The 26,257-nt window shown below is 37.4% G+C and overlaps 20 protein-coding genes across 20 annotated transcripts; 9 read left to right on the top strand and 11 right to left on the bottom strand.

The window, feature by feature from the left end:
- Positions 1-655: 655 nt before the first annotated feature.
- On the top strand, positions 656-1,432 carry B0P05DRAFT_588268 (uncharacterized protein; the record flags this gene model as incomplete). The annotated part of the gene is made up of 1 exon (XM_051582650.1): positions 656-1,432. One exon carries the CDS (start codon positions 656-658, stop codon positions 1,430-1,432), a length of 777 nt encoding a protein of 258 aa, XP_051433658.1.
- Positions 1,433-1,513: 81 nt separating this feature from the next.
- Positions 1,514-2,789, bottom strand: B0P05DRAFT_472610 (amino acid/polyamine transporter I; the record flags this gene model as incomplete). The annotated part of the gene is made up of 6 exons (XM_051574693.1): positions 1,514-1,635; positions 1,694-1,861; positions 1,922-2,219; positions 2,247-2,403; positions 2,465-2,525; positions 2,588-2,789. 6 exons carry the CDS (start codon positions 2,787-2,789, stop codon positions 1,514-1,516), a joined length of 1,008 nt encoding a protein of 335 aa, XP_051433657.1.
- B0P05DRAFT_145669 (uncharacterized protein) lies at positions 2,688-3,605 on the bottom strand. The gene is made up of 6 exons (XM_051573066.1): positions 3,483-3,605; positions 3,405-3,441; positions 3,293-3,349; positions 3,069-3,252; positions 2,956-3,022; positions 2,688-2,905 (listed from the first exon to the last, which is right to left on the bottom strand). The coding sequence occupies exons 1-6, from the start codon at positions 3,528-3,530 to the stop codon at positions 2,882-2,884; spliced, it is 417 nt and encodes a 138-aa protein (XP_051433656.1). The 5' UTR covers positions 3,531-3,605; the 3' UTR covers positions 2,688-2,881.
- Positions 3,606-3,825: 220 nt separating this feature from the next.
- On the top strand, positions 3,826-4,159 carry B0P05DRAFT_472495 (protein translocase SEC61 complex gamma subunit; the record flags this gene model as incomplete). Its single annotated transcript, XM_051574683.1, has 3 exons — positions 3,826-3,934; positions 3,981-4,051; positions 4,115-4,159. 3 exons carry the CDS (start codon positions 3,826-3,828, stop codon positions 4,157-4,159), a joined length of 225 nt encoding a protein of 74 aa, XP_051433655.1.
- Positions 4,160-4,472: 313 nt separating this feature from the next.
- On the top strand, positions 4,473-5,405 carry B0P05DRAFT_450635 (uncharacterized protein; the record flags this gene model as incomplete). Its single annotated transcript, XM_051573881.1, has 4 exons — positions 4,473-4,505; positions 4,551-4,676; positions 4,723-4,833; positions 4,887-5,405. Coding segments are annotated over 4 exons (789 nt in total), but the record flags the coding sequence as incomplete, so codon positions are not given.
- Positions 5,406-5,707: 302 nt separating this feature from the next.
- B0P05DRAFT_546613 (uncharacterized protein) lies at positions 5,708-6,047 on the top strand. The gene has a single exon (XM_051578781.1). The coding sequence runs from the start codon at positions 5,776-5,778 to the stop codon at positions 5,950-5,952; it is 177 nt and encodes a 58-aa protein (XP_051433653.1). The 5' UTR covers positions 5,708-5,775; the 3' UTR covers positions 5,953-6,047.
- On the bottom strand, positions 6,013-6,532 carry B0P05DRAFT_472345 (uncharacterized protein; the record flags this gene model as incomplete). Its single annotated transcript, XM_051574675.1, has 2 exons — positions 6,013-6,207; positions 6,260-6,532. Coding segments are annotated over 2 exons (468 nt in total), but the record flags the coding sequence as incomplete, so codon positions are not given.
- A 531-nt stretch (positions 6,533-7,063) lies between these two features.
- B0P05DRAFT_546608 (ketol-acid reductoisomerase) lies at positions 7,064-8,306 on the bottom strand (the record flags this gene model as incomplete). The annotated part of the gene is made up of 2 exons (XM_051578780.1): positions 7,064-8,137; positions 8,181-8,306. The coding sequence occupies 2 exons, from the start codon at positions 8,304-8,306 to the stop codon at positions 7,064-7,066; spliced, it is 1,200 nt and encodes a 399-aa protein (XP_051433651.1).
- A 411-nt stretch (positions 8,307-8,717) lies between these two features.
- Positions 8,718-10,080, bottom strand: B0P05DRAFT_546602 (putative RNA methylase family UPF0020-domain-containing protein). Its single transcript, XM_051578779.1, has 4 exons — positions 10,047-10,080; positions 9,268-9,987; positions 9,086-9,217; positions 8,718-9,036 (listed from the first exon to the last, which is right to left on the bottom strand). Exons 2-4 carry the CDS (start codon positions 9,707-9,709, stop codon positions 8,789-8,791), a joined length of 822 nt encoding a protein of 273 aa, XP_051433650.1. The 5' UTR covers positions 9,710-9,987; positions 10,047-10,080; the 3' UTR covers positions 8,718-8,788.
- A 482-nt stretch (positions 10,081-10,562) lies between these two features.
- On the top strand, positions 10,563-12,015 carry B0P05DRAFT_546597 (kinase-like domain-containing protein). The gene has a single exon (XM_051578778.1). It carries the CDS (start codon positions 10,601-10,603, stop codon positions 11,771-11,773), a length of 1,173 nt encoding a protein of 390 aa, XP_051433649.1. The 5' UTR covers positions 10,563-10,600; the 3' UTR covers positions 11,774-12,015.
- A 403-nt stretch (positions 12,016-12,418) lies between these two features.
- B0P05DRAFT_546596 (chaperonin 10-like protein) lies at positions 12,419-13,622 on the top strand. Its single transcript, XM_051578777.1, has one exon. It carries the CDS (start codon positions 12,503-12,505, stop codon positions 13,538-13,540), a length of 1,038 nt encoding a protein of 345 aa, XP_051433648.1. The 5' UTR covers positions 12,419-12,502; the 3' UTR covers positions 13,541-13,622.
- A 208-nt stretch (positions 13,623-13,830) lies between these two features.
- Positions 13,831-16,205, top strand: B0P05DRAFT_512183 (uncharacterized protein). Its single transcript, XM_051575634.1, has 6 exons — positions 13,831-14,177; positions 14,227-14,337; positions 14,392-14,902; positions 14,949-15,040; positions 15,099-15,205; positions 15,257-16,205. Exons 1-6 carry the CDS (start codon positions 14,163-14,165, stop codon positions 16,158-16,160), a joined length of 1,740 nt encoding a protein of 579 aa, XP_051433647.1. The 5' UTR covers positions 13,831-14,162; the 3' UTR covers positions 16,161-16,205.
- Positions 16,206-16,288: 83 nt separating this feature from the next.
- B0P05DRAFT_546593 (uncharacterized protein) lies at positions 16,289-16,850 on the top strand. The gene is made up of 2 exons (XM_051578776.1): positions 16,289-16,324; positions 16,390-16,850. Exons 1-2 carry the CDS (start codon positions 16,297-16,299, stop codon positions 16,698-16,700), a joined length of 339 nt encoding a protein of 112 aa, XP_051433646.1. The 5' UTR covers positions 16,289-16,296; the 3' UTR covers positions 16,701-16,850.
- A 234-nt stretch (positions 16,851-17,084) lies between these two features.
- Positions 17,085-18,635, top strand: B0P05DRAFT_579933 (major facilitator superfamily domain-containing protein; the record flags this gene model as incomplete). The annotated part of the gene is made up of 5 exons (XM_051581976.1): positions 17,085-17,256; positions 17,299-17,401; positions 17,450-17,907; positions 17,960-18,102; positions 18,144-18,635. 5 exons carry the CDS (start codon positions 17,085-17,087, stop codon positions 18,633-18,635), a joined length of 1,368 nt encoding a protein of 455 aa, XP_051433645.1.
- A 13-nt stretch (positions 18,636-18,648) lies between these two features.
- On the bottom strand, positions 18,649-19,233 carry B0P05DRAFT_588256 (uncharacterized protein; the record flags this gene model as incomplete). The annotated part of the gene is made up of 2 exons (XM_051582649.1): positions 18,649-18,792; positions 18,850-19,233. 2 exons carry the CDS (start codon positions 19,231-19,233, stop codon positions 18,649-18,651), a joined length of 528 nt encoding a protein of 175 aa, XP_051433644.1.
- Positions 19,234-19,240: 7 nt separating this feature from the next.
- On the bottom strand, positions 19,241-20,588 carry B0P05DRAFT_546580 (uncharacterized protein). The gene is made up of 4 exons (XM_051578775.1): positions 20,361-20,588; positions 19,818-19,955; positions 19,625-19,772; positions 19,241-19,574 (listed from the first exon to the last, which is right to left on the bottom strand). The coding sequence occupies exons 1-4, from the start codon at positions 20,526-20,528 to the stop codon at positions 19,363-19,365; spliced, it is 666 nt and encodes a 221-aa protein (XP_051433643.1). The 5' UTR covers positions 20,529-20,588; the 3' UTR covers positions 19,241-19,362.
- On the bottom strand, positions 20,549-21,250 carry B0P05DRAFT_546578 (uncharacterized protein). Its single transcript, XM_051578774.1, has one exon. It carries the CDS (start codon positions 20,999-21,001, stop codon positions 20,702-20,704), a length of 300 nt encoding a protein of 99 aa, XP_051433642.1. The 5' UTR covers positions 21,002-21,250; the 3' UTR covers positions 20,549-20,701.
- Positions 21,251-21,308: 58 nt separating this feature from the next.
- Positions 21,309-22,788, bottom strand: B0P05DRAFT_546576 (guanine nucleotide binding protein, alpha subunit). The gene is made up of 8 exons (XM_051578773.1): positions 22,663-22,788; positions 22,433-22,617; positions 22,219-22,385; positions 22,087-22,172; positions 21,958-22,042; positions 21,818-21,905; positions 21,762-21,767; positions 21,309-21,720 (listed from the first exon to the last, which is right to left on the bottom strand). Exons 1-8 carry the CDS (start codon positions 22,757-22,759, stop codon positions 21,385-21,387), a joined length of 1,050 nt encoding a protein of 349 aa, XP_051433641.1. The 5' UTR covers positions 22,760-22,788; the 3' UTR covers positions 21,309-21,384.
- Positions 22,789-23,149: 361 nt separating this feature from the next.
- Positions 23,150-24,263, bottom strand: B0P05DRAFT_546572 (uncharacterized protein). Its single transcript, XM_051578772.1, has 2 exons — positions 23,415-24,263; positions 23,150-23,379 (listed from the first exon to the last, which is right to left on the bottom strand). The coding sequence occupies exons 1-2, from the start codon at positions 24,195-24,197 to the stop codon at positions 23,335-23,337; spliced, it is 828 nt and encodes a 275-aa protein (XP_051433640.1). The 5' UTR covers positions 24,198-24,263; the 3' UTR covers positions 23,150-23,334.
- Positions 24,198-26,240, bottom strand: B0P05DRAFT_546570 (thiolase-like protein). The gene is made up of 4 exons (XM_051578771.1): positions 26,019-26,240; positions 25,666-25,974; positions 24,934-25,611; positions 24,198-24,890 (listed from the first exon to the last, which is right to left on the bottom strand). Exons 1-4 carry the CDS (start codon positions 26,194-26,196, stop codon positions 24,646-24,648), a joined length of 1,410 nt encoding a protein of 469 aa, XP_051433639.1. The 5' UTR covers positions 26,197-26,240; the 3' UTR covers positions 24,198-24,645.
- Positions 26,241-26,257: the final 17 nt, after the last annotated feature.

Raw genomic sequence — 26,257 nt, 5'->3', positions numbered from 1 at the left:
TTGCTACAAACTTCGAAAAAGATCTGTTATGACAAACAAATGGAAGAGAGTTTGAATCAAAAAAGCTTAAAAAACGCTTGCCCTTCTTTTTTTTTTTTTCTATCTCTCCTACATGGATGAACAATAAACAACAATTTACTCCTAAAAAAAAAAAGCACATCAATAAACATTTTATTGTCTTATGATGTCCAAAGGCGGGTGCTTTTGATTTAATTATTGTAAGTAAACGTTTTTATATGCACATGATCTACAAATAGTACAAATCAAGATATTGTTTTCTCCAAGAAAATCTTGTGCATTATTCGGAACAACTTTAAAATACCAAGAAATTTTTTTTTCTTGACTTTGATAATACTCTCAAACCTCTTTATTGATCTTATGGACCACAGTACTTGACTCTTAAGATTAACCAGACATGATCAATGAAGATCATGGGAAGTCTTTGTCTCTTGTTGACCCATGTGCAATCAATTTTAAAAAGAAAGTTCGTTCGGCACTGTGGGGAGACACCAGCGAACAGGCGCCGAATACTCAAATTTCCGCCAATCTCAACTTGCGGTGTCTCAATTTGTTTTTTTTTAAACAAATATAAATAATGCAAATCCTTTTCTTTTTTCTTATTCTTTTCCAAATTACGCTTTATATATACACAATAATGAAAACAATTCTTCCTCCAGAAAATCAAATTAACAAAAGAGATATTGTCCCCGATAAAAACTTCCCTAAATACGTTCTAATACCAGTCGCCATTCTTCATTCTGAACTGTATTGGGTCTGTTCCGTTCTTTATTACATGTTTCGAGAATCTGGATTGGTTGCAAATCAAAAAACATTACCGAGTCGAAATAGAGTCAAAGTAAAGTCTTTAATTCCTCTGAAACCACATCTTGACGTTTTAGTGGAAGATAAACAACAAGAGGAGCAAGAGGAACAAGAGGAACAAGAGGAAAAAGACCAAGAACATACCGACCATGGCATTCGTGCTCGACCAACCATTCATGATGAACTGCTTGGAAAAACATGTCCTCCTCTATGGTGGCAAAAGACTCGAGTCAAACTAGGGCGTCCAGCTGTTCGAGGTGATCATAAACCTGGTTCTAAATCAGAATCCTCTACTACCTCCTCCTCCTCCTCCTCCTCCACATCCTCTTCTCCAAACGAACAAAAATCAAGAAATAGATCAAATACAGTTAAAAGCGACCAGAGCTTAACATCAACAGCAGATTCAATCATACCGTTGTCGAGTAACAGTTCTGTATCATCACTCTCGCTTGATTCGATTTCACCTACCGATTCCATTCATTCATTACAAAGCGAACACTTTGAAGCATTTGATCCACAAAGCAGTTATATACCCAAGCGCCATCGCAAACACAGACTATTACATAAACTCAATGCTGCTTTACAAAATATCCACCATCATAAGAAATGAACACCTTGTATATATGCTTATGTTAATAAAGTATACTTATTATGTCACAATGAAAAACAAAAAATTTTTTTTCTAACTACTTTAAAATTGATCACTCGTTGCCTTTGGACCATTGTAATAAAATCTACCCCACCCTAACCAAAACAGTAATGTAGTCATGATGACAGTAATTAAACCTACACCTGCATAATTAAAGTTGTCACCTAAAGATAATCATTAAGAAAAAAAAAAAGCTTATTTCTTTGTTTATCAAGGACTTACTCGTCATGGGCCAAGAAAATGGTAAAACAAAAGCACAGACAGCAAACACAGACCATAAAAATCCCATGAAAGTAATGAGCGTACTGTATTTCCCCAGATTAATTTTTCCCTTTTTTTGACTTTGATCTGATGCAATGATGTAAAGCAAACGGGATCCCAATACCATAGCTAGATGACAAATGAATTTTCATGCAGCAGTGACATGACATCATATTATACTCCACTTACCGTAACTGAAATGGATAGTAATCGTGGTTGCACTGACAATCGTTTCAAATAAATGCTCAGACAGTGGGAAAGGTAAAACAACTAAAAACGTCATGATCATTGTAAACCATACTGCATTGTCAGGTAGTTGTGTTTTGCTGTTAATCTTGCTTAGTATGTTACTCATAGGTGTAGCATCATCTCTAGCCAGTGCATATATCTGTCGAGAGGTGACAGTAGTGGTGGTTGCACCTGTACAGAACTGACAAAACGCGATTAAGATCAAAAATGCAAGTGTACCCCATACACCCACAGCATCCTAGACTATAATTTAGTCATACTATACGTATAAAAGAGTGATGCTACTTGCAAGAAATAATTGGGCTACTGGCATATGTAGTGTAGAGTTTAGAATGGCTTCCATATTCTGTATGGAAAACAATAAGACAATCAAGAAAGCAAGACCCACAAACCAAGAAACGACAATAGAAGATACCATGGCGCTATAGTAAACACGTAAGCAAAAAAAAAAAAAAAAAGACATGAACAGAAATGATAACCTACATGGAAGAAGACGTATCAGCATCTTTTGTTTCTTCATTTACTGTAGCAGAACATTCACAGCCTATATGGGTAGACTATAAGAAAACACATAGGCGCATTTTTTTTTTTTTTTTTTTTTTTTACCAAACAATGAATAAGCAGCACCAATCATACCCAAAATCAAGATATAAATTGGATTCTCAAACCCAGTTTGGTTTTGGTAGTGTGTGAATACCCATGTAGGGTTTTGGTGAGGTGCTATACAACTCAAGACAGTGATGATGATCAACAGGCCAATACATGACCAGAACACACTCCATTGATTTAGACTGCTCAATAGCCCCATATGGCGTACATTTAAATAAGCGTGTATAGATGTGATCCCTAGTGTAATAAGCATTAAACAGGTCTTGTCAAGGTCTATATGGAGTGTCAAGTTCAATACGGAGCCAATTGAGAGCGCTATAAGGATAGAATGAGTTTCATGTTTGTTGTTTGATGATTGTACCAACTGTCACATTGGTAGCACCAATTGAGATAATATTGGCTAACGAATAAGTCCATCCTGTGACAAAGGCACTATAGACCTGATAAGAAATCTAAAGAACCACACATATACACATACGCAATGGGTGCCTGTTTCTTTAGGCGAGGATGTTGATCTAACAACTCAAATACCCAATAATACAAGCCTCCACTTTGTGGATAAAGTGAACAGATCTCAGCAAGTGACAATGCTACACACAGCATGAACATTGCTACTGTATTCCAGCTCAATAACATAATGACTGGACCACCTCTTTGCAAAACTATATCTATTATTTCTATGCTCTCATCTATCTCTTGTACCTGTCTGAAATGTCGCCGAAGTATTCGATAAGATGCCTATATTCGAAAATGCTAAACCTATTTCAAAAAAGAAAGAAAAGAATGAGTGGCTAAACAACAAATGATGGACTACCAAATGTTGCAAATGTAGACAGTCTTCGTTTTAGTGTCTATGATGAATAAGTTAGTATTTCATATAATGAATAACTACGTTGGGATGTTTCTTTAAGGTGAGAGTGCCATAATCTTGATTTGCCATTCTAGAGAAAGAAAGAAAGAAAGAAAGAAAAAAGATCGAAAATGTGACACTTGACAGTGTATGTTTATCTCTCACTTATTCTTATCATGCGTCAATTGTTCATAAAACAAAGTTTGCTTCCTTGCCGTTCAAAATCCCGCTTGAACAGAAAGGAATGAAGTATGTGCCACAGAAAATACACGGTATTTGATTGGCTCAAGCGGTCAACCAATAAGGAAATAACAACCAAATAAAAATGATATTCAGACTACCATTTGTTCTTTTTCTCTCTTTTCTTCTTATTTCTATATCTACCATGAGCTCTGACCTTAAAGAAACCGCACAGCAAGTTGTTGATGGACCCAAGCAATTCTTCAAAGAAGGTGTTCAATTTATTAACCGTTGTAAGAAGCCTGATCAACAAGGTAAGATGAAGAATGACAGCTGGATGATGCTCATCTAGTCTATTAGAATTCCTCAAGATTACTCAAGCTGTAGCTATGGGTTTTGCTGCTCTTGGTGCTCTTGGTTACTTTGTTAAGGTAAGTCTATATCTAAGAGAAAGAAAGAAAGAGAGAAAGGTTTATAACGCGTATCTTGTATAGCTTATTCATATTCCTATTAACAATATTCTTGTTGGTGCTGCCTAAGATATTAGCAGATTGTTCCCTTCAAAAAAAAAATTGTATATAAAATAATGCTCTCTTTTTCTCTATGATTCAGCTTGTTCTCTCTTACTCTTACTTAGTAATAAAGCATTTTTCTACCTTTCCTCTCCCCTTTTTTTGTTCTTCCAAGTTCTTTTGCTTATTCATGATGGAGCAGTCACAATACTCTTTTAAAGATTTTTAGTCTCTTGGTTGTTCTTCCTCTTTCTTTTTTTTATAGAACCATGGAAGCACAAATCAGAGAAGTAAGCATCAAGCAAAATAACAAACAAGACTAACAAGAGAGGTGAACTAGCTTATTCCCTTTTTGCATCAACCTGCACTTGAGGTAATATGATTTATTTTGTTGCATATAACTCACCATACTATCTAGATTCGTGCTATTGCTGTTCACCACCTTGTTCCTTACACTCCTAATGACAACCAATACCGTCATTTGTTACTTGAGCAAAAGCATGTTGTCTGTAAGGATCTCAAAGCTTTATGTAAAGAAGATCCTGTAAGTTGACAGTTGCCATGTGGACCCATGACTCATGTTTAACTAGGTTACTGCTCATGACGCCCTTCGTTGTCTGATCAATCTGTCAAGTGATCCTCTTGTTCAACAGGAATTAGACGACGCAGATTTTGTGAAGCATATTGGATTGTTGATTACAGTAAGCATTCGATTCATCATGATTCACGATACTCATTCTGCTTGGACAAATAGAATGCTAAATCTGTGCTTGCTGATCTTGCTTGTATGCTCTTATCCAACATGACAAAGTATGAGCCTACTTGTGTCAAAGTCATTCAAGCTACAGCAGAACCTATTGATCTATGTCAATCCACACGTTTTTTAGATCAGCTTGTTGAAGTCTTCCACAAGGGATACAAGAAGGAATACAACCCTGAAGCAGAATACCATTTCTTGGCAAGTGTATTCTCCAATGTGTCTAGTATCCGTCTTGGTCGTGTGTTTATGGTTGAGCGTGCTCAGGTAGATAAGTTGTCTCCTCTCAGCAAAATTCAAATCTTTACTGAAGATGCCAATGTCATTCGTCGTGGTGGTGCTGACTCGACCATCAAGAATTGTTGTTTTGAAACAAGAGAACATGAACGCTTGTTGGATGTGGACGATATCAATGTTTTGCCGTTTATTTTGTTACCTTTATGTGGTAATGAAGAATACGACATAGAAGAATTTGAGCAGTTTCCTGAAGAAATTCAAATGTTGGATGATGATAAGAAGCGTGAAACAGATCCTGTTCTTCGTACTATGTTGTTGGAATCCCTTATCTTATTGACAAGTACTCGATTTGGTCGTGATTATTTGCGTAAAAAGCAGGTGTATCGTGTTATTCAGCGTCTTCATTTGCAAGAAACAGATGACAACATTAAGGAAATGTGTGTTACAATTGTAGATATGTTGATTCGTGATGAGGATGGTGCCGAAGTTACAGAAATTAAATCTAAAGAAGAAGAAGAGGACGAGGATTTAGTGATTGAAGAAATTGCATAGAGAAAATAAAAACTGAGTTTTAAAACACCCCTCACTTTAAGAGAAATTTTTTTTCGCTCTAAAATAATTTCCTTTTTTCTTTCTTCTTATACACACAATGGACAAGCGTCAATTAGAACACGGAAACCAAAAGTCTTCATTTGTACAAGCCATCAAGTCAGAACTCTTTAGTCCCGAAAAGCGTCAAGGTAACCTCAACATCGCCTTGTCCGTCACTGTCTTTACTGGTGCCATTGTCTTTCTGCGCAACTGGGGTGAACTCTTGGCTGTCTAATACTTGTATAAAGCACTTTATTTTTGTATACATATCTTTTTTTTTTTATATTGTTGTTTATTAAAGGTAAAGGCGATGATGACTATCATCAACAAGGCCCTGCTTCACCTTATTTTCATCCAATGTCAAATGAAGGCCAAGTGATTTCAAACCTGCAGTGTAGGCAGATAGAATCTCGGTTGTCACAATCAGTTTACCATAGATGGATTCTTGAAGTGTCAATAGATCATAACATGCAATACCATGTATTTCACACTAGATGGAGATATTAGAGATATGTCCTATGATAGAGGCAGATATAGCTTACGTAGTTGATGATGGAAGCAGATAATCCCTTGATCATATTGGGTGGTTCAAACAGTGCTAAATCAACAGGAGATGCAGGAGATGTGTGTAATACTCTTAGAAAAGGTGGTGTTAAATCATCTCCCCACACTTCAGATATATAACCAACAGCAGTAAAAGAATCCAACACAACCATTTTAGTCACATGCTTAAAATGAGTCAAAATGGATCTTGTACATTGTCCTGCTTCTTCAGGAGAAATGTCTGCATGGAAAGAAATGAGAGACACAGGTTGGTCTTTAAGCTGAAGGATATCTGCTTTAATTTGTTCCTTGTCTTCCACCTAATGACGAACACATGAGACGAGACATGGTCATAACAAATCACTTACCAAACGATAGACCTTGCCCAAGGACTCTGTATTGTCTTGAAGTGAGTTGATATAGACACTGCCAGGTTGAGCAAGACCCAAGATCAACGTATTGTTGTTATTTTCAGCAACATCTACTTTGAATGTCACTTTTGCAAGTTCCTTAGAGGCTTCTAATTCCTCATCGCTATCGTGATCGTCCAAAGCATATCTGACAGGTGCAGAAATAAACGAATCTTCGTAATCCATACTGAAAAAAAAAAATAAGAAAAAGAAAAAGAATCACTTATTGCGCGTCTCGCTCTCGCTCTCTTTTTAAATGCGAACCTATTTGAGTTACCGAAATCAAGCGTGTGTTGTTGTTTTTTTTATTATGGTACATTTTTTTTTCTTTTTTTTTTTTTTAAAAAAAAGAGGGATCTAATATGCGTATGTATATGAGGATATTGTTGTTGTTTAGTTCTTGCCAGCATTTTCAGGTCTAAGTTGACGAACAGTCTTGCCAGTTCTCCAAATTTCAGACTCACGGATTTCTCTGAGTTCTTCTTCGAGTTTTTCACGGTAATCAGGTTGAGAGTTACGGTCAAGAGAACGAGCAGTTTCAGAACCATCCTTGACAGAACGGTAAAGGTCTTCAAAGACAGGCTTAGAGGCATCATGGAAAGGCTTCCACCAATCAAGAGCACCGCGCATGGCAGTAGTAGAACAGTTAGAGTACATCCAATCCATACCACGTTCACCAATCAAGGGGTAAAGAGATTGAGTGGCTTCTTCAACAGTCTCATTGAAGGCTTCAGAGGGAGAGTGACCATTGGCTCTCAAGACTTCATATTGAGCTTGGAACAAACCTTGGATGGCACCCATCAAGACACCACGTTCACCAAACAAGTCAGAGTACACTTCCTTTTCAAAAGTGGTTTCGTACATGTAACCAGAACCAATTCCGATACCCAAAGCAACAGTGCGTTCCTTAGCCTTACCACTGGCATCTTGGTAAACAGCAAATGAAGAGTTGATACCACGGCCTTCTTGGAACAAACGACGGACAGTGAAACCAGAACCCTTGGGAGCAACAAGGACAACATCGACACCTTCAGGAGCCTCAATCTTGGTTTGATCCTTGTAGACAATAGAGAAACCGTGAGAGAAGTAAAGGGTCTTACCGGGAGTAATCAAAGGCTTCATTTGAGGCCAGATTTCCTTTTGATAGGCATCAGACAAGAGGTTCATGACAACAGTACCCTTATCGACGGCATCCAAGACAGGGAACAAGTTCTTACCGGGAACCCAACCTTCTTCAATAGCTTGTTGGTAAGTCTTACCTTCACGTTGACCAATGATGACATTAACACCATTGTCACGTAAGTTCAAGGCTTGACCACGACCTTGAGGACCGTAACCCAAGACAGCAATGGTATCATCCTTGAAAGTCTCAAGCAACTTTTCCTTAGGAACATCAGCACGTTCATAGACAGTTTCCTTAGTGCCACCAAAGTCAAGGGTCTTCATGCCACGAATTTGAGTGTTGATCTAATGATATTAGGTACATGGTCGTTTTATCTATTCAACTTACAGTGGATTTGACAGCAGTGCGTCTAACATTGTTGGCCAAGACAGACATAGGTCTAATGGCAACAAGAGGACGAGAAGCAGAGCGAGTAGCTGAACGAAGAGCAGTGGCAAATACGCGAGAAGCCATAATGATAAGTAAACAAAAAAGAGAAAGAAAAGAGAAAGAAAAGAGAAAGAAAAAGGGCCTTTTATTTTTATATTGAAAAATAAAATAAAAAATATTGACCAATGCTATATCATCCAATCATAGATAGAAGATAAGGAATCTTTGATCAATGCATTTTCATTTAACTTGACTCTGATTGGTGTGAGTCATTCCTTGTAAAATAACAAAAGCACCAAACATATTTATTCGTAAATATGATATGAATAGATTTAAGCATAGACAAATAGAAAAAAAAAAAAAAAGGAAAGAGCTTTTGATTTATTTTACTGTATATCCTTGTTTCTCTTTTCATAAAGTAGGTAGGTATATAAAGTTAGGATACTGTATACACTTTTTACTTGAATCTTATTGGATATCATGTTTGAACGTCAGATCTGAAGGATCAAAAGGCAAGTCCAAAGCTAATGCATAAACGTATTTTCTTTAAGAGAGACAACACATCTTTATTTGGATTTTTTCAAAATATACAAATTTACATCTAAACCACCAATACCAATAGGCTTTACTTGTTCAAGATGCCATAGTTTCTGACACCAGTCATATTCCAGCACTCTTTTCATCAATTTGTGTCCTTGAGTCACAATATAAGCTTTACCTTCTGGTCTTAATACTTGCCACATTTGTTTCATGAATTTAGGATAGAGTCCTTGAATTTGTTTATACGTGTTTTCTCTTATTCCCCATGGCCAGTCTATATGTTATGTTAGTCAGAGACATAGTATGACCTTGTAGATTGTTACCCGAAACAATAGTATCCACTGATTCCTTTCGATAACAAAGCTTCCTACCATCTCCCAGCATTAAATCTATGTTTCGCAAACCACAGTGTTTTACATTGCCTAAAGCTAATGTTTCAAGTGTTTCCATCTTGACTAATATCAAATAAGTGTCTCTTGTGAATAGACTTATTTGCATTACAAACCTTCACTTCCAAGCCAAAATACATTTTTAAACCGAGCTGCTCCTTCAATAGGAATCGTCGCTGTTCCACAACACATGTCAAGAATGACCTGCCCGGGTCTTGGGTCAGCCAATAATACCAGACAATAAGCAATACAAGGATTTAGACTTGTGCGTCCAGTAAATATGCGATGTCGTTGTGCTTGATCCTGAACAGGAATAGTGAGTCCTAATAAAAACACATAGCCTTCTTGATTTTGTTGACCAGGTAAGCCAGGCAACCAATAGGCCATGATCTCATAATCGTACTCTGTCATCTTCACTTTCCATCCAGGATAAAACTCACTAAATGCAACACCAACATGACCTGCGAATTCTTGACTGGAAATCTTGTGTTTTACGCCTTCTTTTTTAAATGTGGCTCGAAATGAAAAGCAGTTGGATGTAGGGTCTTGTTCGATCATATCGTACCATGGTGTGTTGATTGTTTGTTGTTGAATAAATTCAAATAAAGGTTCTTGTGTTGATAGTAGCTCGGAGGATACGATAGATTGAGACGCAATCAGTGTCACACTGTAAATACTCAATAGCCGTGCAGCTGAAATAGAATGTTTGATTGCTGAAACACTGGTAACTCGACAAAACAGGTGAACATGGCCTGTCTTGAGTTCATAGCAATAACGAGGCTGTTCAAGATCAGGAAGACAAGCAGCAATATCTGTAGCTGCTATAGATTCTAGACCTATAACAAAGGAGTTAAGTATACATACATACTCCTTTTATTTTTTATTTTATTCTTACCTTTAGGAACATGGAATAAGACGTGGATCTCTGTCATAAAGAGTGGCTATTTTTTTTCTCTTTTTGGCACTTATTCTGACTTAAACACAGTCACTGTGTACAAATAATCAAAGAGAATCAGGGACACATTGTCAATAGACCGCTGACAAAACAAATCGTCATCTATATACCCTCAAACAACATAAAAAAAGAAATTGACCTGTGATGTGTGTGAGGTATTTTTATTTTTTAAAATTCACTCCCTAATTATCTTGGTAAAGCAAAAAAAAAAAAAAAAAAAAAAAAATTAACCTAAATGAGGCAAGATCCTTATTTATCACATTGTCTACCGGCGGAGACGTGCGAGGCGTTGTTTGTGCCATTGGGCATAAGCCACAGTGGATCTCAAAGATTTTGAGGCATTTTCACTTTTTTTGTGTAAGCCAAGAGCCGGCTAAAAAAGGGCATTTACTATCTTGAATGAGTAATTTCATATAAATATATATAAATATGTATAATTAATTGTTGTTTTTTCTCTTTTTTTATTTATTTATTTTCTTTATCCTCTAGTTATCATGAGCACTACGTTTTCTCCTAATCTTCATAGATTATCGCCTGGAGATATGTGGCTCCCTGATCAAAGAGCCTCTTCTCTCATCACAAATGATCTTGCAAAGCAACAAGCTAATTTACCCAACTCTAGTTTTTTGGCCATGAGTGAAAATAGCTCTACAACATCCTCCTCTAATTCCTCTGTATTATCCAACAATCTTTCCCGCCAATCATCGATTGCCAGTAAAAGACACCGTGCAGACACAGCAAGCTTGAAAGAATATGGCGAATGCTACAGACGATTAGGTCAAGGTACAGCAGCCGTTGTGATGGTTATTCGTAAGCTTGGAGAAGATGGTCGATCTGAAAAGCTCTATGCCATCAAACAATTTCGCAAAAAGCAAAAACATGAAAGTGAGAAGGAATACATGAAGAAACTGACCAGCGAATTCTGCATTTCCTCCACCTTTTCTCATCCCAATGTGGTGCAGACCATTGATCTTGTCTTGGACGATAAAAAGCGGTATTGTACTGTCATGGAGTATTGTCCTGGTGGTGATTTGTTTACAATCATCATGACAGAACGCATGTCAGAAACAGAAAAAGTATGTTGTTTCAAACAACTGCTTCAAGGTTTAGCCTATCTGCATTCCATGGGTGTTGCTCATCGTGATATCAAGCCTGAAAACCTTTTGCTGACCATGGACGGTAAACTCAAGATCACAGACTTTGGTGTCTCTGATGTCTACCGTTTTCCTTGGGAATCCAAAGGCCGCCAAAGTCGGGGTCTTGTCGGCTCTGAACCTTATATTGCCCCCGAGGCTTTTGAACAAAAGGAGTATTGGGGCTCTACCGCAGATGTCTGGTCCGCCGGTATCGTCTTCTATTGTATGTGGGTAGGTGGACTTGCATGGCATAAGGCAAGAAAGACAGACAGTGCCTATTGTGGTTACATCCGTGCATTTGAAAAGAACCAGATATTTGATTTGTTTAAAACGTTGGGCCCAAATGAAAGAAGAATTTTACATCGCATGTTGGATCCTCATCCTAGTCATCGTATCACTACAGCCGAACTCTTAAGAGATCCTTGGATTCAGTCTATCTCAACCTGTGAAAATTCGATTGATATTGTATCAGGGAAACAACACAAACACACAGAAGGTATTCAACCTATATGTGTTCTCAGCAAAAAATAAGCCCATAAACCCCTCCCTCCCTCCTCCTCCAAAGAGTAATAATAACTAGACCAGCCTCATTCTCTCATTCATGTTCTATATACCATCTTATATCATTCCCATCTTTATGTATATTATATGCAACTTCATTTTATTTTTATTTTTTTTATATATGCTAAATATGTATGTACATTTCAATAAAACCATTCTTCTCGCTGCAAATTAACAAAAAAGAAACCGCAGCATTGTTTGTAATTAATCAACTCATATTTGCGTTCATTATGTACCACGTTTTTTAATATGCGTTCTTCGTCGGCCTATTAAAAAAAAAAAAAAGGGCTCCACTAAGTGTGGCACTGCTTCTTAACTATCCAAAAAAAGAAACGCAAGATACTTGGTTAAAAAATAGTCGCCTTAGAATGCATATACAGACGGCGCTTACATCCGTCTCATTCTAATCCATACATAGGTTCCGCTTTCCGTGTTTTCAACAAAGTGGCTAATGTAACTTTATTTCGGTATAGAGTTCGGTCTATCCTCTTAAATTGGTATATGTCTTGATCAATTTACTTTGTGTGACAATTTGGAATGACACTCTGATTTCAAGTTGGAAATTACAGCAAGGCTCTTGTAATGAATTTTTTTTTTTTTTTTTTTTTGAAATGCCAAATGAGACACTTTATGCAATCATATTAAAAAAAAAAAAACTTAATTCTTCGATGTGTTTCTTTATCCCTTGTTTATGTTCATATGCGTGCTCTTCAACTTGTTCAATACAACCATACTCCAGATGCATTTGCTTATACAGATCAACTGGCTAAACCCAGTGTTTGTTCACCTTTCCAAGTCCTTGTCCGTATCAAAGCAGCGGGAACAAATCCCGTAGATGCAAAAATAGCTTCTGGTGAATTGAACACAAGCTCTTTTTTACCATTGCCTTGCATTATTGGTGCTGACTTCTCTGGTATTGTAGAAGCCATAGGCAATCAAGTCGAGGATTTTAAAGTAGGTGATCATGTCTTTGGCTCATTACATATGCCTTTTGTCATGGGGACATATGCTGAATACACCTTGGTGGATACTCAAAAGGATTCAATTGCTAAAAAACCTTTGCATCTATCATTTGAAGAAGCTGCTTCTGCAGGCATTGGCGTATTAACGGCCTATCAAGGTATTGTAAAGAACAGCCCAAAGGACATACATCAGAAAATGCGGATCTTGGTCGTGGGAGCTTCTGGAGGTGTTGGCGTATTTGGCATACAGGTAGCAAAAGCCATACATCCTCACAATACAGTGGTAGGTATCTGTAGTGGTAGGAATGTAGAGTTTGTCAAGTCGTTGGGTGCTGATGATGTGATTGACTATACAGACAAACAAAAATATGAGCAGTTTATAAGAGACAATGAAAACTCATTCGACCTTGTCTTTGACTGTGTAGGGGGAGACGAGTATTATCAACAACTCGATCCTCTTTTAAACAAAACTGGTGTGTTCTCTACAGCAGTGGTTCCCAAAGGATATGTTAAAGCGAATGGGGGCAGGTTGACAGCAATTGCTATGTCTTACAAGTCTTTCTACAAGCATGTCTTTGCTTCTCATGCCTATGCTGTTGTAGTGTCACTTCCTCATGATGATTTTAGGTCAAAAATCGCTCCATTGTTTGATACTAAAGCAGTATCTGGTTTAGTCCATAGTGAAAACAAGATCCCATTAAAAGACGGGCATTTGGCACATCAGAAGCTTGCAACACGTCGTACAGTTGGCAAGATTGTGTTGACAATGGAATAAAAAAAAAATCCAATTCTTTGGACAATAATGCAACACAATAGTTTAATCTGCTTTATTTGTTACCCAAAAAAAAGAAATCGAATCTCAAGTAGTTTTTTGTTAGTGTTTAAGTACAATGGCATCTTTACTAAAGAGAAGAGGTCTTCTAAAGTGAAATAACACGCTTTTTCTTTTTCTCTTTTGTTCTTTTCATTGCATTGTTCTTTTTTTTAAGCCTCCTCTACGCGTTTAAGTCGGTCTTTCAATCGAATGCGTATTCATTTTTTCACAAACAAAAAATCCTTGTAGTGCTTTTTTGTCTTCTTTTTTTTTCTTGCTTGTAGCGTTGTGTGTGTATATTTAAAAGCGAAAGGACAAAAAAGAAAGAAGATTACTTTGCTATAGAACCACGTTGAATTATGCGTATACCACTCATCCTTTCTACTGCTTAATCTTGTTTATTATTTGGATTCCTTCTTGTAACATACATCTCCCCTTTTCTTTATTATCATTATTATTATCATTATTATTTAGATCGACTACCTTTATTATTAGACTGTACAAAAAAGAAAAAGAACACACACATACAAATAAACACACTTGGGAAAACAAAGCTATTATTATTATTATAAAAAAGAACACAATGCCATCTGGAAAGGTAAATTTCAAAAGAGACGTGTCTAATGACTAAAAATTTTTCTTTACAGCAGAATCTCGATCAGGTTCTTATGCCAACTCTTTGTTTCGGTGACATTAGTCGAGATGAAATCAATACTGTACTCAATATTGCTGGTGTTCCCTTGACGCCTCCAACAAAGGTAAGTAACAAGATGCTTTCGGGGGAAGTTCATGAACCAACATGATTTTTTTAGACTCCTTTTGTTACTGGTATTCAACCTAGAAAACCCGTAGTCATTCATACCCCTATTGTGATTGAACAAAAACTCGAATCCGTCCATGCCACACCAACTTCTGTACCAGTTCAACAAGTTCAATCTACACTCCATGAACCAAAGCTTGCTTCTGCTAAACCTTCTACTGCGGCCGAGAAGCAGCCAAAGACAGCAACCAATAAAAAAGAATCTACCGCTAAACAATCCGTTCAGAAACAGCAGCCAACACAGCAGCAACCTCAACAACCTCAACAACCTCAACAACAAGCACAGGAACCACCTTCTCCTCAACCAAAACCTAACAATAAACCTGTCGTTTCGAGTTGGGCTTCTTTACTCAAGACGGCTGATACAGTCAAGAAGCCAGCTTCACCTGCTGCTACTCATGCAATGACCAATGGTAAACTTCAACAGTCTCAACAGCCCAACAAACCCTCCAAACCATCTTCACCTACACCTTCTGTTGTTCCTAAATTCACTGGTGTAGCAGGTAAGAGTGATCAACAAAGAGAGAGTCATTGGCTGATGATTGTTAGATATCATAAACAAATATGAGCCTAATTACAGTGCTCCATTGATTCAACCGCGCGGTTTGATTAATAATGTCAATACTTGTTTTATGAATGTGGTAAGTTGTGTTTGAGTATGTTATGGTGCTGTACAAATTCATGGCTCTTTTCCTTTAGATCCTTCAACCATTGTCTCATTGTGCACCTTTTTATAATTTGATCAAGACGATTAGTAATCAAGCAGCACATAGCATAAAGAGCAAAACACCTTTACTGGATTCAATGCAAGTATACTATCTCAGTTGATTTGATCTAATCTGATAATGATAATATAGTATTGAATTTATCAATGAATTCCCTGCAGAGCGTCTTGATCAAATGGAACCTTATGGAGAACCTTTTGTACCAGAATATGTGTATAATGCATTACGTGGACAAAAGAAGTTTGATACATTACGTGGTCGACAAGAAGATTCTGAGGAGTTTTTATGTTTCTTGCTTGATGGTCTACATGAAGAAATGACTTCTGTCTTGAACGACAAGCGAAAAGAAGCTGAAAACAGTGAAGAATGGCTTGAAGTAGGTGCTAAAAATAAGACGAGCAATTTGAGATCCACAGGGTTTGAAGAATCGCCTGTTTCCAAGATTTTTGGTGGTAAAGTACGTTCTGTCCTTCGCTGTCCAGGAGCCAAGGATTCTATTAACTTGGAACCTTTCCAATCACTTCCTTTGGATATTCAGCCTGATAATGTACATTCAATTGAAGATGCTATTGCTAACATGACAGTGCCTGAAACCATGCACGATTATACTTCACCCAAGGGTATTAAAGTAGATGCAACAAAACAAGTCTATCTTGAAAGTTTACCACCCGTCTTAATTCTGCATATGAAGCGATTTGTGTTTGATGGATTATCTGGCAATGTACAAAAACTATCGAAAAAAGTCAATTACAGCGCCAAACTCACCATTGACCCTGAATGGATGGCAGCTGCATCAAGACCCAATGAGCCTTATACGTATCAATTGTTTGGCTGTGTGTATCACCATGGTACTTCTGCTGGTGGAGGGCATTATACGTGTGATATCAAGCGTAGAAATGGAGAATGGCTTCATATTGATGATACAACAATTACTTCTGTCTCTGAGCAAGATGTTACTGAAGACAATACCCGCACATCTGAAAGATTACATGCTGATCAAACAGCCTATATTTTATTTTATGTCAGATCTTGTTAGTTTAAATAAATATATATGTCTATGTCCATAGAGTGGCTTATTTGACTTGAGTGACTGGTAATTCTTGAAGAGGACAATTTTGTTGTTTGATTTCATTTTTTTTTCTTTTTTTCTTTTTATTTATTGCAAACCAAGTATGGGTGGTATCAGTAACATTAACAACAGTAAGAGAGAAACAACAGCAATAAAACAGAGAGAAAGAGAAACAATCTAATATATCATAACTTAGTTAGAGGTCCTTCTAAGGTACATGCTCGTCGTGCTGCCAAGAATATCAAAAAGAATAACCGTCGTGTGGTTCCTTCTGTCACTACAAAGCGAGTTGTGACCAAAAAGAAGCAAAAACAATTAGAGAGAGCCATCAAGAACGAAAAGAAGATGTTGGCTTCTAAAGGTTTGATTGAATTAGAAGAGGAAATGAAGGATGTTGCTCTTCCCAACCCTCTTAGACAAAGAGTGATGAATGCTTGTATGCCTTCTGATGAAGTTTTGGCTGCTGCTGCTGCTGGACCTGGTACTATCCTCGGTGGTCCTCAATAAGCAAACCCTTTATTTTCAGCATATATATGATTCATTTTATACACGCACGCATATACAGACTTTCATTTATTTAACTATGTAAATACACAAAATAATAAACACTGATTTTACCGGAAAAAAAATGTGATATTTCCCGGTTATTCATTCTAATTCATACTGTTTAGACCAATAAGAATACATCGTTTGCTCTATTTATTTCCCTCTTTGCATAATCTCTCTCCTTTCAACAGTTTCTCATGAAAGACATAACAAACCATTGTCCTACTTTGTCAGAACAAGTAGCAACGAATGATTTATCCGTTGAGACAACATTAGAAAACGAAAAGCGGAAAATCATTGAGAAGAAACTGGTTCGAAAAATTGATCTACGGTAATAAGGAAGTCATGTTGCTATTCAACTCAATTTTATCCAGATTGATTCCATGGTTATCGGTGCTTTATTTATTGCTAAGTCTTGATCGAAACAATATTGGTAATGCTCGATTAGGGTCACTTGAGGCAGATTTGCATTTAGTAGGCAATGATTATTATACTGCCTTGACCATTTTCTTTGCAGGTAAAGAAATGTAGAAAAGACTTAAAATCAATGTATGTGTAGGCTATGTTATTTTTCATATTCCTTCCAATATCATGGTAAAAAGAATACCTCCTTCTCGTTGGATGGCAGGTACGATGGTACTTTGGGGCATTTGTTCTCTTTGGTAAGCCAGGATAATAAGATTTTGGCTCTCATTTCTATTCATGGCTAGTCAAGCATTCACGCAGAATGCTGCAGGATTGATTGCATGTCGATTCTTTCTAGGTTGTTTTGAAGTAGGCGTAGGTCCTTCTACGCCTTTGTTTCTTTCGTTTTGGTATCAACGCGAAGAATTAGCTACACGCGTAGCCATCTATTTTGGCTCTTCTACAGTAGCTGGTGCGTTTGCAGGTGCTATTGCCTATGGTGTCTTGGGTCATTTAGATGGTGCGCACAATATGGCTGGTTGGCGATGGCTTTTTATTGTAGAAGCCGTTCCTACTATTGTGTTGGGTTTCTTGAGTTTTATTGTATTACCCAACATGCCTGAGACTGCAGGTCGTTGGCTTTCAGTCGAGGAAAAGCAAGTAGCTATTCAAAGAACAAGACAAAGTGGTAATACAGATGCAAAGTCATTTGACAAGAAGCAATTTGTGGCCGCTTTGATGGATTACAAAGTTTGGTTAGCAGGTAATAACCCCCCCAAAAAAAAAGGAAGGCTGTTTCCTAACCTTTTTGATAGTGGTAATTTATGTTGGATTGAATATAGCCTTAGCTAGTTTTGCTATCTTCTTACCCACCATTATTCGAGATATGGGATTTAGTTCATTAGATGCACAGTTACTTTCGATTCCTCCTTATGTGGTTGCCTGTTGCCTTGTATTCGTAAGTCCAGTTTCAAGTTAATGTGATTGATTCCATACTAGATTGTTTCCTGGAACTCGGACCGTACATTACAGCGTGGATATCATATCATGGCTGTCTGTGCCCTAGGTGTTCTAGGCTATATTTTCTTGTTAGCCAGTACAGATACAGGTGTACGTTACACAGGTGCTATTCTTGTTGCTTGTGGTATCTATCCCATTATTCCCCTTACACTCTCTTGGGTTTCCAATAACCAACTAGGACATACGAAGCGAGGGGTGGCTATTGCCATGACTTCCATGATTGCTCAGTGTTTTAGTATGTTGGGTACACAAATCTACAAGGCAGAAGATGGACCTCGTTATCTCAAGGGACACTGTGTTTGCCTTGTCTTTTTATGCTTGGCAGGTTGTTCAGCTGCATTATTACGGTTTTTATTAGCACGTGAGAACACGCAGCGTAACAAACAAGTGGGTGAGACAAATAATGATATGACTGGCATAGATATTGACGGAGTCTATGATCGACATCCACAATTTAGATATACTTTATAATAATAAATAAAGATCAAACAGGCGTCATATAGTTGCCTGGTACAAGACCTCGTTTCCTTCTGACAGGATCTAAAAGTTCAGCATACCACCAGCCGTCAGGTTGTCTGTTCAGGATAGCGAAACGATCATTGGCTAAAAAGGACAGTTCCGAAGCAATCTAATTATGAGTAAGAGGAGGAGGGGGGGGAATCATCTATGTTTGTACTCTTATTACCTTGGCTTCATAGTTCCATAAGGCACGGCATTGTTGCAAAATGATAGCACCATCAGCTAAACGTTGAGGTTGATCAGAAGAAGACAATTGGCTTGCTGTTACGATTTGTTGTAATTGCTTAAAAGCAGAATGTGCATTTTCATGCTTGGTTGGATCCAAATGAGTGTATCCATGACTAGGTACATATTTCTGAGCAGCATATCCCTGAAGTTCAGCAGGTGTCTGTACCAGTAAAGTGGAACGTTTTGACTCTTCCACTTTAAAGATAGGGTTCTGAACAGGCTTAAAACGCTCGTCGTCTAGTTGCGTCTTTTTCTTTTCTTTTTTATCCTTCTTTTTGTCTTTTTTGATATTCACAGGCACTGTTTCTGTCATGACAGCCATTTTATTTTAAAGAAAAAAGAAAATAAAAAAACTAAAAATAAAAAATAAAATTTTTATATCGAGGCAACCCGAGGTACCTGAACTATAGATGATGTAATCTTTTGACAACTGTATATATTTTATTCATGCTTAATTCATTTGAACATCTTCAGATCCACCCATATAACTGTCCATGTCAGCATCCAATTGATCTTCAGTAGGTTTAGGACGATGGGTTCTGTTTGTATTACGACGAGGTCCACCACGGTTATTGGCACCACGAACATTACCAACACGACGAGGTGAAGGAGCAGGAGCCACAGCAGAGACAATAGAGGCAACCGTGATTCGCATAGGGCGACCTAGCATACATAAGTATATGTGCGTGTATGTATTGCAAAAGTATTCTTACCATCTAATTCAACATTGTTGTATGTGTTGCGTGCTCTTTCAGCATCATGGCTGGATTGAAAGACAACATCAGCAATACCAGCTGATTTACCATTAGGACCAATATGAAGAAAAGCTCTTTTCAATGGACCAATTTGACCAAAAAGATCCTATCATTCAATTAGAAAGACGCGTCATGTATTAATAAAACTTACATAGAGATCCTTTTCAGTCACATTGAAATGCAAATTAGCAACGACAAGGCTGTTGTTGGCACGGTTTGCAACAGGCTTAGTGTTGTTGCTGCGTGTGTTGTTGTTGTTGTTGTTGCGAGAAGGTCTGGATCCATAAGGCTTTTTTTTTTTTTGAAAAGGAGAGAAGGGAAGAAGGAGAGTTGATTAGGAAACACGTAAATAAAACATAATAATAATAATAATAATAATAATAAAGGGAAAACACATCATTCAGAGTGACCATATACACAACTTGAACCAACAAAGAGACAGAAACAGACAGACAGAGGAGAAACAGAGAATTTTTTTTTTAAGAAAAAAAAAAAGGTACCGTGTCTTTCTTGCGCTGAGCAAAATTGCTGTTTTTCTTCATATCCAACATCTCTTTCTTTCTTTCTTTTTCTTTCTTTCTTGTCTTATTTGCATGTGGTGTATATATATACATATGCGCATGTGTATATGTATGTGTGTATATGTGTGTGTGTGTGTGTGTGTGTACAAGTGTATATAAAATTAAGTACATACCGAGCGACCACCAGATGAACGAGGTTTGTTGATACCACCACCACTACCAGAACGACGGGTGTTTGATTTACTGTTATTGTTGTTATTGGTGTTATTGCTACGTCTACTGCTACGGTTTTGAGAAATGACATCGTCAAGAGCCATATCAAGAGCGCCAAGGTTACTCATAGTGTTATATATATATATATAAAAAAGAAAGGATGTGTAAAAAAAAAAAAGAAAAGAAAAAAATTAGGGAGGGGGATTGTAAGTGTGCGTATACCCAAGAGTAGACGTCACAAATAAACAAGAGCCAATCAAATGATAAGACATATACACACACTTTGTTGATACCCCCTTTTTTATTTATCAACATTATGTTCTTTATCTTGATAACCAGTAGCAGCATCCCAATTTCCAATACGGAAATCTTCTATAGAGCTCTTTGCTGGTTGAGTAGGAGAATAGTCTTCAGATTCGGGTAAAGGATTGTTTTTGCATTTCTCAGCTGTTGTCTTGCGTTTCTGTGCTAGTAGTTTAGCAAAGTCACTCCATGGCACATCCACAAAGGATGTATTGGTAGGTGTGATAATACTTGGTTCTTCGCTCACCAAATTAGGCACGGATTTGAGGTTTTGAACATATTTCTGACCGGGATCCATTGTTGTATAAGAGTTTCATAAGAGAAGAATGTCACTTGCTTTTATAGCTTTTTCTTTGAAGGGTTTCTGTTTCATTACTTGGGAATTATCTTAATCAAAGCGAATAAGTTATATTGCATGTATTCACACAAGCAATGATCATCTTGAATGACGTAATAATGAGCAAAAGCTTTTATATATATATATATGAGATGGAATGTGGGTAAATAATTAACCAGTCTAAAATAAAATTTGGTAAATGAAATCGTGGTAAAAGAAAAAAAAAAAAAAAAAGGCAAGAGGCTCTCTCTCTCTCTCTCTCTCTTATCTTGATAAAATAAACATATACATATATAGTAGAAATACATAGTGGTACATATAAAACAAAAAAAAAAAAAAAAAAATTAGAGTAATAATGTCTGAAGGTTTTCATGAAGTATACTGTCAGACACAGATTCCATGACATGCGCTAATAACCGAGTATCTGTAGCCACTGTATAATGTACATAAATTTGTTTGCCGGCATTGTTATTGAGATTCATGAATCTTGTCTTGAAGAATTCTTTGCCTTGGTCTACATTAGTGGGTGATCCTTGATAGTCTGGGAAATAATCTTTAATACGAGATCGAGTCACCTTTTCTTCAAACAAGTCTGCCTTGTTAAGAAAGAGAATGATGGAAGTATTGACAAACCATTTGGAGTTACAGATAGACTCAAATAGCATGAATGCTTCATACATCTAACAAGATTAGTCTTTTAGCTGTGTGTAATCTTGCTTACTTGATTCTATATGTAGAACAAATTAACGATCGATCGGTAACACAAAATAAACTTACAGAGTATTTATCTTCCACAAGACAGCAATCATATCCACTTAGTGCGGCTACAAATAGAATAGCTGCCACGTTGTCAAAACAGTGAATCCTTTAACTCTGTCAATATATATATATATATACATGTAGACTTGGTGACTTACCACTTCTTTCTTTCACTACGCTGCCCACCCACATCAAACATCCTATAAATCACAGATCCATTTCTAAATTTGGTCTCTACAATTCCTGATTTTCGGTTTAGGTTACACTCTTCTGAGTTATATTTTTACCTGTTGTTTTGATTCTACAATGAATAATATCTGCATCTGTTGGCATGTATTCAGGGTCAAACAGTCTATCTAACTGATCAAAGAAACTAGAGACATAAGAGTAAATAGATTGCGTATGTGCCTTGGACTTACTATTTGATATTCTCATTAAAAGCAAATGTGTGTCCCTTGGAAAATGTGGTCTGGATACTTTCATCTTGCCATAGTGATTTCAAGGGAGATAGGTAATCAATCAGATATGGCTCATGAATCGATAGTTGCGATGCACTCGAAACATCTTCAAACAATGTAATGTAATTCTACAATACCATCAATACACATCTCCAGCCTACAAAGTTAACTTTACCCAGTTTTCTTGGTTTGACAATGTCAAATTGAGAAGATGCATACTTTCCAACAAGGCTTGCATCGAACCTAACAAGTTGGTAAAGATCATGGCCCGAAAGTTTTCTCGTTCAATCTTAGAGAACCCAGAGGCATGAATCAGTCTCATCTGTTTGATGATGGTGGACTTGCCAGAATCACCAGCACCTAAGAAATATGTGAATATAAGGTGCATATATTATAGAAATGTACCTAAAAGTAGAATCTTAATTTCTTTAGCTACTTTCTTTCTCTCCATTTTGAGTTGTTTGTCAATCGCTTTTGACCGCGAACTAAGGCTGTTTCCCATTTTCTCTAATAACGAAAAAAAAAAAAAAAAAGAAAAAAAAAAAAGAAAGAATGCAGGAGGATATTTTTTTTTCCCTTTTCACATTTTGTTATTGTAAGTTAAATGAAAAAGTCATTAATGTTATACAGTCACACAGAAAAATATTGAATATCTTTTCATTCTCCAAGTCAAATAAACATTGCATGCTTTCCATCCTTGAACAAGTTTTCCCCTCAAGGCATGATACTGTAAACCGTATAGAATAAAAGCTTAAGTTGCTTATTTAACAAAAACAATATTTAATGTAACCACTATTTGCATTAGTTACAGCTTAGTATTGGTCAGTCAAGCGTGTAGTATGAAGGTAATGAGTAGTCAACTACCTCCTTGTATTATTTTACATAGACTAGTTAATATCTGTTACCAGTGTATCTCTTTTCTATTCTCTGCTCTTTCTTATAGCCTAATATAGACATTATTTATGTATCTCATGCTCTGCTTAATTTGTGGAATCTGATTTTTGCTTTATTTTTTCACAGAATATAAAGAGAGAAACTCAGCTATGGATAAATATTATTATTTTTTACAGATAAAACTTATTTACAACGAGACCAGCTTGCATGTGTTATTTCTTTTTTTTTCTATCGATTGGACAAGTCCAGCCAGGCTGTTCAACTTGATCGTATTTGGATTTCCAGATCCAAGAATTACCGACAATACCTTGTCCTTGTCGTTCAGCCAATCGATAGTATCTGGCAGCCAAGTAGACATCTTTCTTGATACCCAAGCCATGCATATAACAAAACCCTAAATCATTTTGAGCATCAGGGTCACCCAAGTTAGAAGCCACCTGGAAATAATAGGTAGCAGTAGACAGATTCTTGGGCACACCCCAACCATGCCGAAAACAGACACCCAATTCATAAATGGCCAGCACGAGTTCTGATTTGGCTACTGTATAGGCAGCCGTTGTGGACTGAAGATCATAGACAGCAGATTCAGCCGCTGTCTGCAAGTACTGCACAGCTTGTGCTGGGTTCTTTTTACATCCCCAGCCATGTCGAAGTGCAATACCATAAAAAAATAGGCCGAGGGGATATCCGTTCTCTGCACAAAGACGCCAATAATACGTTGCTTTTTCTAATTGTCCGTTTTCGTGGTATTTAAGGCCCATCTGTAAATGAATTTCATCTTGCTTTCTATCTTCTGATGACCTATTGTTTTGATGAGACATGAGACTGCTGCTGTTTGTGGTTGCGATGGAATGATCATCACTGAGTGAGGGTTGCACAGATCGAGGACGATACAGGTCAATAGGATGGTCATTGTTGTCATATATATTAGACACACTGAGTGAAGAAATAGGAGGATCTGAAGATTGTTTTTTAGAGAGCAACATGGAGAACCGTTGCTTTTTTGTAGCGTCTTTGGACGAAAACACTTGACGCAGTTTATTCATATCAACCAAAAAAAAAAAAGGAGAGAGAAAAAAAAAAGAATGCAAACTTATTTGTTGGTTTTTTTTAGCTGAACTAGTGGAATTTCCTAATTCAACTTTTCGCATTTTGAAATTCTTTTGATATACCTTAGACTTGAAATAACTAATTAGGAAAGTTATTATTATTGATCTTTAGAGCTGAAGGTTTCCCATGGCATGAGTCTCTAGGGAAAGTACCTATCGTCTTTATCCTTGATAAACTTTAGTACTTGAAGCACATGATTTGTGTAGAAGGTCGAGAGGAGGAGGGGGGGGCGGCGGCAGGGAAGGAGTGTCTCCATAAGATAATAATTAGCTTCAGTCAGATATCTGGCTCTAGGAGATTTTCTTCTGAGGATAACAATAAAAGAACATAAATAGAATTGTTTATAGTACCAAATTACGGATAAGAATTTTATTTGCTACTGGATTACAATTTGGCTTGCAAGAATTCAGCTCTTTGTTTTGAGGCTGCTTTATCGTAATCAGCTTGAGTGATGCCTCTGGCTTCAACAGCTGGGTTATAGCCTACACGAGGCTGAGTGCGTGCATTGTTAGCCTTCTTATAGACGGTGACTACGACAGCACCACCTAAGCCCACATTATGCTGAAGAGCGCAAGAAGCATTAGGCACTTGACGATCGCCTGCCCAGTGACGCAACTGCCAAACAAGTTCTAATCATTCATTAAATACGAGTTTTCCCATGCTTTACATTACCTGTGCATTGAGCTAAACCTGTAGCACCCAAGGGATGTCCTTTAGAGATCAAACCTCCTGAAGGATTGATGACATACTTGCCACCATACGTATTATCGTTACTGTCAATCAACGTATGCGCTTTTCCTTTAGGCGTTAATCCCAGACTCTCATAGGTCAAGAGTTCATTGGCTGAGAAACAATCATGTAGTTCAATCACCTGCACATCATTAGGTGTGATCTTGGCCTTCTTGTACACTTCAGCAGCAGCACGACGAGTCATGTCACAACCGGCCCATTCAATCGCATCTGTGGAGAGCATAAGAGGTGAATCTGTGGCCATCACTTGAGCCACAATCTCCACAGCTTGGTCCCATAATTGATGCTTTTCAACAAAGGCTTGACTGGCTACGATAGCACAGCCTGCACCATCGGATGTAGGACAGCACTGGAGTTTTGTGAGAGGACCAAAGACCTTGGGCGATTGCTTGATTTGTTCAAGTGTGTACACATCGCGGAACTGAGAGTATGGGTTCAAGGCACTGTGACGATGATTTTTTTCTGCAATTTTAGCCAAGTGTTCTTCAGTAGCACCGTATTTTTCCATGTAACCCATGCCGGCATTACCAAAGATTTGTGCAGCAGGAGGTGCTTTGGGTTCGAATCCACGTTCTTGGGCCATGATGGTGCTGACGTGATCTATACATGTAAACATATGAATGTTTATACCTTATATATATATATATCATTTACCCATAGGATTAGTGCGGTCAGAAAAAGTAGAAGAAAGTGAGCCTCTAGCCATACGCTCAAATCCAAGAGCCATAGCACATTCAACAGAGCCTGAAGCAACAGCGTTCTTGGCTTGGTAGAGTGCAGTGGAACCAGTAGAGCAGTTGTTGTTGACATTGATAATAGGAATTTGAGTCATACCCAGTTGATACAAGACACGTTGACCTGCAGTACTATCACCATAGACATAACCTACGGTAGCATATTCAACAGCATCATAAGTAATACCAGCATCATTTAATGCCTTGACTGCTGCTTCAAGGCCAAATTCTGCTTCTATGTCAATACAAGTTGAGGATACAAAACTCACTTGCCTGGATAGTCTACTTCACCACGAGGTTTAATAAACTTGGACATACCAACACCAATAACATAGACTTTGTTTGCAGTCATAATGTGTACAAACGAGAAGAAATAAAGAAGAAGAAAAAGAGAGAGAGAGAGAGAAGGAATTATATGAGAAGGAGTTATTTGAGTAACAAGGTGGTGCATGAGAAAACTTTAAATAGGAAAAACACTACTGCCGTCAACTAGAATTGCACATTCGAGTAAC

This window comes from Gilbertella persicaria (genome assembly GCF_025201335.1).
Source record: "Gilbertella persicaria strain CBS 190.32 chromosome Unknown B0P05scaffold_26, whole genome shotgun sequence".
Taxonomy (NCBI): Eukaryota; Fungi; Mucoromycota; class Mucoromycetes; order Mucorales; family Choanephoraceae; genus Gilbertella; species Gilbertella persicaria.
This window is presented reverse-complemented; position numbering and strand designations above follow the sequence as displayed.

Excerpts from the sequence above, each read along its gene's own strand:
- B0P05DRAFT_145669 (XM_051573066.1), bottom strand. The coding sequence starts at position 3,530 with ATGGCAAATCAAGATTATGGCACTCTCACCTTAAAGAAACATCCCAAC. Across the intron at positions 3,023-3,068 it reads AAGAAACAGGCACCCATTGC|TGCCTTTGTCACAGGATGGA; the intron begins GTATGTGTATAT and ends TCAGGTCTATAG. Across the intron at positions 2,906-2,955 it reads TTGGTGCTACCAATGTGACA|CGCTCTCAATTGGCTCCGTA; the intron begins GTTGGTACAATC and ends CTATCCTTATAG.
- B0P05DRAFT_546613 (XM_051578781.1), top strand. The coding sequence starts at position 5,776 with ATGGACAAGCGTCAATTAGAACACGGAAACCAAAAGTCTTCATTTGTA.
- B0P05DRAFT_546602 (XM_051578779.1), bottom strand. The coding sequence starts at position 9,709 with ATGATCGAACAAGACCCTACATCCAACTGCTTTTCATTTCGAGCCACA. Across the intron at positions 9,218-9,267 it reads ATTTTGGCTTGGAAGTGAAG|TCAAGATGGAAACACTTGAA; the intron begins GTTTGTAATGCA and ends ATTTGATATTAG. Across the intron at positions 9,037-9,085 it reads AGTGGATACTATTGTTTCGG|ACTGGCCATGGGGAATAAGA; the intron begins GTAACAATCTAC and ends CATAACATATAG.
- B0P05DRAFT_546597 (XM_051578778.1), top strand. The coding sequence starts at position 10,601 with ATGAGCACTACGTTTTCTCCTAATCTTCATAGATTATCGCCTGGAGAT.
- B0P05DRAFT_546596 (XM_051578777.1), top strand. The coding sequence starts at position 12,503 with ATGCGTGCTCTTCAACTTGTTCAATACAACCATACTCCAGATGCATTT.
- B0P05DRAFT_512183 (XM_051575634.1), top strand. Across the intron at positions 14,903-14,948 it reads TAAATTCACTGGTGTAGCAG|ATATCATAAACAAATATGAG; the intron begins GTAAGAGTGATC and ends GATGATTGTTAG. Across the intron at positions 15,206-15,256 it reads ACACCTTTACTGGATTCAAT|TATTGAATTTATCAATGAAT; the intron begins GCAAGTATACTA and ends ATGATAATATAG.
- B0P05DRAFT_546593 (XM_051578776.1), top strand. The coding sequence starts at position 16,297 with ATGGGTGGTATCAGTAACATTAACAACA. Across the intron at positions 16,325-16,389 it reads TATCAGTAACATTAACAACA|TTAGAGGTCCTTCTAAGGTA; the intron begins GTAAGAGAGAAA and ends ATCATAACTTAG.
- B0P05DRAFT_546580 (XM_051578775.1), bottom strand. The coding sequence starts at position 20,528 with ATGAGTAACCTTGGCGCTCTTGATATGGCTCTTGACGATGTCATTTCT. Across the intron at positions 19,773-19,817 it reads TGACTGAAAAGGATCTCTAT|GATCTTTTTGGTCAAATTGG; the intron begins GTAAGTTTTATT and ends ATTGAATGATAG. Across the intron at positions 19,575-19,624 it reads CAACAATGTTGAATTAGATG|GTCGCCCTATGCGAATCACG; the intron begins GTAAGAATACTT and ends TATGTATGCTAG.
- B0P05DRAFT_546578 (XM_051578774.1), bottom strand. The coding sequence starts at position 21,001 with ATGGATCCCGGTCAGAAATATGTTCAAAACCTCAAATCCGTGCCTAAT.
- B0P05DRAFT_546576 (XM_051578773.1), bottom strand. The coding sequence starts at position 22,759 with ATGGGAAACAGCCTTAGTTCGCGGTCAAAAGCGATTGACAAACAACTC. Across the intron at positions 22,618-22,662 it reads AATTAAGATTCTACTTTTAG|GTGCTGGTGATTCTGGCAAG; the intron begins GTACATTTCTAT and ends CATATTTCTTAG. Across the intron at positions 22,173-22,218 it reads TTTAATGAGAATATCAAATA|TTTCTTTGATCAGTTAGATA; the intron begins GTAAGTCCAAGG and ends TTATGTCTCTAG.
- B0P05DRAFT_546572 (XM_051578772.1), bottom strand. The coding sequence starts at position 24,197 with ATGAATAAACTGCGTCAAGTGTTTTCGTCCAAAGACGCTACAAAAAAG. Across the intron at positions 23,380-23,414 it reads GGAAATCCAAATACGATCAA|AAAAAAAAAGAAATAACACA; the intron begins GTTGAACAGCCT and ends TCCAATCGATAG.
- B0P05DRAFT_546570 (XM_051578771.1), bottom strand. The coding sequence starts at position 26,196 with ATGCACCACCTTGTTACTCAAATAACTCCTTCTCATATAATTCCTTCT. Across the intron at positions 25,612-25,665 it reads TGACCGCACTAATCCTATGG|ATCACGTCAGCACCATCATG; the intron begins GTAAATGATATA and ends TTACATGTATAG. Across the intron at positions 24,891-24,933 it reads AGGTTTAGCTCAATGCACAG|AACTTGTTTGGCAGTTGCGT; the intron begins GTAATGTAAAGC and ends ATGAATGATTAG.